This window comes from Ciona intestinalis, chromosome 2 (genome assembly GCF_000224145.3).
Source record: "Ciona intestinalis chromosome 2, KH, whole genome shotgun sequence".
Classification (NCBI taxonomy): domain Eukaryota; kingdom Metazoa; phylum Chordata; class Ascidiacea; order Phlebobranchia; family Cionidae; genus Ciona; species Ciona intestinalis.
In genome coordinates, this window is record NC_020167.2 from 6,737,818 (window position 1) to 6,744,308 (window position 6,491).

The following is a 6,491-nucleotide window of genomic DNA, read 5'->3' on the forward strand; positions in this document are numbered from 1 at the left end:
TCATTGCCGAAAGGGAGGTATTGTTGCAACTCGACGCCTAAAGTGACGTCACATAACCCAATCCCAATACTTAATTAATCAATGCCAACAGTGCGGATACGACTTATCTCATGGGAGACTATTCTCATGAAAACAAACCCCCCGTTGAACGAGGTTAATGATGTCCCGTTCAGCCGATGACAGGCCCAAATCGATTCCCTTTTATCACATGACGTCACACTGCTGTCACGTGATTCTGTCCGCTATATAATTCGCCTTTTCCCTAACACAATAACTAATAACGAGAAACCACTATCGGCACTGAGACCTCGAGGTCAGTCTAGGTTCATGGCGGGCTCTTACGAGCCTTTGCCCAGCCGTCAAGTAAGCTTTTACCCGATACCGTATCGTGTACTGGTATACCAGAAAAAGGAATAAAACATAGCAAGATATCATGAACTGTTTGGTTTCTGGTTATAAAAGCAATTAGTACTACAGTAGATATAGCACCCCGCTGAAGCCTGTATATGAAGTCGGATCAGCACGGAGTCATATAATCCAACCAGCGATCCTGTATATTCAGTGGGGGCTATAATCTTTTTATATAAATAGGCTACATAGACCAACACTAACTGTACAACTATATCGCTTTGTGTACGTTCAATTTAATAATAATTATTTATTTGTCAGAACACGGCGTCTCACATGGCGTTTTCTCTAAAAGAAAAGAAAACATAATTAATTACGCCACAGCTAACTGATATGCTTAGGTAATTAAAACACGTATCAGCCTGTTTTATAAACACATCAAATTACAATAATTTGTCATTTTTCCAAATTAAAAAGCCGTTTATGCTTATGCTTTTTATTTTCCTATGATTGCACTTGCATATTTGTCGTCTGTTTCCAGCTATAGTAGTGTGGGGAAGATGAGACACCTTTTCATTCTATTTTTTTGTCCCATTTCGTAGTAAACAAAGAAAATGCAAAGAAGTATAAAACCGTATCCTCACAGCTCCCACAGACCTTCGTTAGTTGTTTAAAACATGATCAAGATATTTGGATATTATGAGCTTAAGGTGTCTCACCTTCTCCCACCCTTCTATTCGTATTAAAAACCACATGTGATACTTTGAACCAAAGGCATGAGCCGTAATTTGTTAAAATTGATGATGTAAGCCGAATGCTGTTCGTTTGCGGTTTAGAATGACTTCTTACACAACATTATTGGGATATTGTCAACTCTCGTGCGTGCCCGCAATTAAGGCAACATAGTCGAACTGTTTTAAAACTACAATGATTGTACGGTATGGCTATTGAACCCAGATTAAAGTTCAATAGTGTGGCAGCATTGTGAGTATAAAACTTCGCTTATCATAGAGTCATGACAACGATCGCGTATATACGTGACCATTTAAAACAGCGTTCACAGCTTTATGCTGCCTCTGGTCTATTGTGATGTAGTGTTTCCTTCCTTTTACATTTAACTTAAATTATTCTAGTATATATATTTCAGTTAATGAATTACTTAATGAATTACTTTTCTCTTACGACTTTCGTTGCATGTCGCTCAGTGATATAGATAAAGACATTCATTCAAGTAATGCCTGCATCCCAAGATCTAATTACAAAATAAATTTCCGTTTACTCTTGTATACTTTATACGTTCTAAATAGGAGCAGTTACCAAACGACCTATGGCGGAAATCCTAATAGATTCTTCCCAGTGTTTAAACCAATGCAGTCATTATTTAGAGTGGACAGCTGTCATAGTATAAGGTTATAGAAACTATGCTTAATGCTATTAAATAAACCGATAGGTACTTTACGTTCATGCTCGTGCTTTTCTGTATAAAGATAAGGTGCTGTAACAATCGTACCAGAATACTTCTTGAGTTTTCGACTAACGTTTTAGTTGTAGGCTACGTCTATATAATATATCGCATATGCGATTCCAACAGCGTAAGGCAAGTATGTCTGGCTATAACTCGTATACGGTAACCGAGTCTAGGAATGGTTATACTATGTACGCGCAACATGTTAAGTGTGTAGGCCTGCTGTGGTTCTTCTATACATGAGCGTAGTTTCCTTTTCCAGAATGAATGAACAAAGTTACTTATATATATGGGCTGGCAACTCGCAAGTGGGCACGAGGTGCATGAAACAGAACACCTGTGTTAAAACGACGTTGCCCCGCTATGCGAGGATTAAACGTTGCATCTATACACTCATTTATTTATTTAAATTTATTCAAAAAGTCTTTCTATAACTTCATTGTAGGCTGAAAAGCTGGATTAATAGCATGACAGTTTCTAATACCGCCATTTATACCAATACACTGTATAAATACTCCTTCCTTAACAATACATACATAAGACCACAATAATGCTTAACACTATACATAAACCATTACTAACAATAAGATCGAGAGGATGTGCTCATATTATTTCTCATGCAGTAGTGTGGGGCAAGATGGGACACCTTTAGCACATATAATAACCAATCCTGATCGTGTTTTAAATAAATAGTAACACTCCACGGGAGTTGTAGGGATGCCGTTTTATTATTCTTTAAATATTCTTTGTTTACTACAAAATGGGACAAGAAAATAGAATGAAAAGGTGGCCCATTCTCCTCCACTCTGGTACATTTAATTCCAAGCGTGTGTTTTAGCTACTATAGTTGAGCTACGCTCTTCTGTTCGCTTAACGAAATAGTTTTCTTATGTTTTGGACCAAACATTAACTTTCAACGTGTGTTGTTTCGTGATAAATGCAGAATCTAATGCATAAGTGTATGTTGTCAATATGATCGATATATATATTTCACACGGCGAATTTTCATTCGAACCACAGCGGTTTCCTAAGTTGGTCTAAAGTATTAATTGCTTCCGTGCGGTCGTATGCTTCTGGCGCATGCACACATTCTTTAAGTATATTCAGCTGAAATCCGTCTCGCGTTCTTAATCTAATACTTTTTGAAGCTTATTAATAAATTAATTGTTTTGATGTTTCTGATACTTAGAAAATTTACGGAAGCGCCAGATAAACCGAAAGGCAGCTTGTCTTATACACTGCAAGGCACTAATTCAACTGACAGCACTTATAGCTTACCAACAGGGATCCATCTAGTTACTGTTGGCCTATATAGTACGATACAGTAAGGCAGAGAGTACGTTGTTCTAGGTATTTTTAGCCGTGCAATTAGTACACTTTGCTAATTGTATGCCTGGTAAAATACAGCTGCCAATATATCAACTTTGATCTTGGAAAATGTACCTAAAATTCGCCTTCTAGAAATAACTAAGCTGCTCAGTATATAAGCTTGTTGTACGCACTGTGTCTGCATTTATAAACTATTAATTTCTGTCGCGTTTTATACATGCAGAATATTTTGTTGTTGTTAATTAGTTTTAAGCGTTAAAGTGCCTCGTGTAATATGATCTGTCGCGTAGGCCCAACATCCTGTACTTCGATGCGCGCTTGTCTTAAGCTTTTACTTTGTCTTTTAAGCCAATAGTTTTGTTCAAATTATGTTCTCAGCAAAGCAATACTCTTTACTCGAATAATTATCTGTATACGATATGGGCTGTATTATCTTGCGGTCTATTTTACGAGTCTTGTTTAAAACTTTCTCCTTATTCTGCACTGGCGTAACTTGGTATAGTGTTAAAATGGTCCATATTCTCATTCTCATTTATCGTTGAAATTATATTACCGTATCTTAACGACTCAAGAAGAGCGTTGTTATAAGTCACGAGTTGTATACATGACAGAACACTCATGCGCTAGAACGAATGTCGTTGCCCTGCTAGCAAAGATAAATCAGTTTTAACCATTCATTGTTATTTAAAGTTATAGTAGAGTGGGGAAGATGGGACACTTTTAACACATAATGTCCAAATAGCCTGATCGTATTTTAAACAATTAACAACGGCCTGTGGAAGTCGTGAAGATACGGTTTTATAATTCATTGAATGTTCGTTGTTTACTACCAAATGAAAAGAGAAAACTAAACGAAAAAGTGTCCCATCTTCCCTACCCTACTATATGTATTTCCTTTGTTGATAGACACATAGAGGCAAAATGTTAAATTTTGTATTTCTACTTCTGTTCCTCGCATGTCAAAGTAGATCAGGAGTGTCTGGCGATCTCCCGTGGGAGCGATGGGTCCTCTTGAAAAGTGAAGGAAACAGGATTACAATGCACCGGGGATTACCATCATCCAGGAGCAGTGGGAATAATATGTTGGCTTGGACGAGTTATAAAAACACATTGATGAAAAATGGGTAGGACGCTATATATAGTAGAGTGGGGGAAGATGGGACACCTTTAGCCCATAATATCCAAATATCCTGATCGTGTTTTAAACAATTAACAACGTTCTTTTAGAGTAATGAGCATACGGTTTAATAATTCTTTAAATGTTCTTCGTTTATACTACCAAATGTGACGAGAAAATAGAATGAAAAGGTGTCCCATCTTCCCCCTCCCTACTATATTTGTATGAAATGTAAAAGTGTGAAAAACTTTCGATACAATTAAAAAACACCGTTTACAAGACCTACCCCTGGAAGTAGTGTGAAAATTTGTGTTTTGGGCCACCGTATAATTCCCGGTCCTGTACTGTGCTGCCAATGCGCAATATTAGTGCGCACGAATTGCTGTAGCATACGGATCAAATAATATAGCCATTCAACTTTTATTCGGCATCGGTGGCGGCAGCTTTAAATACAATGTAGTGAGCTTATTATTATTAATATCATGTTTTAGAAGTAACGTAAACTTTTTGTTTTGCCTTTTCCGTTACTGTGTAATTAATACGGAGTAAGTGAAAGGTAAACGGAAAGGTTCCGATGTGACCCGTAATTTCACTCGTAGTTTGGTTACGCCAGAACACTAAACGGCATAATGGGAAAATCCTTTTTCGGAAAATTCCTTAGTAGGCTATCGCAGGTAAAAGCTTTGTCATAGTTCTGCGTTACTACGGTTTTTGCATTTACAAAACATCAAAAAAACAACAGTTCTTAGAACACAATTAAATAAAAAGTATTGGATAGAGTGTCAGTTACAATGCGTGTCTGCGTTGCATCTAAGCTTTTAATTTAAATCGTTCAATTTTACAGCTGGATTCAAATTGAAGTAACTACGAATGAAAATGCAGACAACAAGTTACAAGCTTACGCTGCGGGGTATATGGAAGGTTACTTAACTAAGCAACACATTGCAGATAGATGGACGAATTATTATAAACGTAAGAAGAACTTTTAACCTATTTGTTTTTTGTTATAATGACTGTCTTTTGACTTTGATTTTAAACTGTCTGTCTATATTGAGTTCATTAGTTCATGTTATTGTATTATAAAACCTATATAAAGCTTATGTGTATGAGAAAAGTTCTGTTTCAACTAAGATATAAACATTTGAATTAATGTAACTTGTTTATCCTCACATGGTGGGGAATTAGTATAACAGGTGTGCTCTGTTTCATACACCTCAAGCCTATTTCTGGCAAGTTACTAGGATATAAGTTTTTAACTCTTTAAATGTTTAGGACAATTTATATGTAGTGAAAAACAGAAAAAATATGTAAAAATACCAAGTGTTAGAAACACAGTTTCAATAAAGTGTTTTCTTTTACATTTTTTAGCTGGTCACTTCTGCAGTCCATCATCAAGTACCTTGTATTGTAACAATCTCCGATATTATCTTACAAGGAACACTCAACATATGTTAAAGAAAATAAAAAGGAATCCAAACTCTGCATACTGGAATCAGGTTTATTGTGATGTCATAATTCAATAATTTGGTGGCACAAAAGTTATAGGCGTAATAACTCATCAATGGGCACGAGGTGTATGAAACAAAACTCCTGTGTTAAAATGACCGTCCTTGCACCACCACGGGAAGATAAATAAGTTACATTTCTATTGGTTTGACAGTGAGCATAAGGTGTATAAATACACCATGTGTGTCTGGTGTATAAGAAGACATCCATGTTATAACTCGACATTGAGCATTATGTGTAGGAATACACCATGTGTGTTTGGTGTATAAGAAGACATCCAAGTTTTAACTCGACAGTGAGCATACTACACCATGCTCTTTATAAAATGACCTTTATTAATATAGTATTAACATATTTCAGATACACCTGCTGTTGGTTCAAGCACAAGGGTTAATCGATGGATATTATAAACGAACTCACATCAATGCTAACATCAGATTCAAACCATTTGGATTATAGTAAGTAAAATATTAGTATTTACACTATAGGTAAATCAGTAAACTTGAATGGTAACAGCACATGTTGTCTGTTTAGGTTATTTTATTAGTGAAAGTTTCATTGCTCACATGGGACCTTGTAACAACACACCAGTGTGATATGACACAAAGCAAGACAACCTGCTGTAAATAATCCTAATTCTTATATGATATTATATTATTTAATGTTTCAATATTTTGCTTGACTGTGTCAGCCAGAAACATAAATCTTGGTTCTAGTTAAGTATAA

At 36.0% G+C, this 6,491-nt stretch overlaps 1 protein-coding gene across 6 annotated transcripts in view; it reads left to right on the forward strand.

Moving 5' to 3' along the window:
• The first annotated feature begins 4,028 nt into the window (after nt 1-4,028).
• Nucleotides 4,029-6,491, forward strand: part of LOC108949274 (putative phospholipase B-like 2) — a 7,599-nt gene continuing 5,136 nt past the window's right edge. Inside the window, exons 1-4 of one of the 6 annotated variants that reach the window (XM_018817658.2) lie at nt 4,029-4,266; nt 5,104-5,231; nt 5,628-5,755; nt 6,126-6,223. In XM_018817658.2, coding sequence (XP_018673203.1) covers nt 4,064-4,266; nt 5,104-5,231; nt 5,628-5,755; nt 6,126-6,223 — 557 coding nt within the window. In that variant the 5' untranslated portion in view covers nt 4,029-4,063. The other 5 variants (XM_018817660.2, XM_018817662.1, XM_018817663.2 and 2 more) reach the window with 5 other exon arrangements.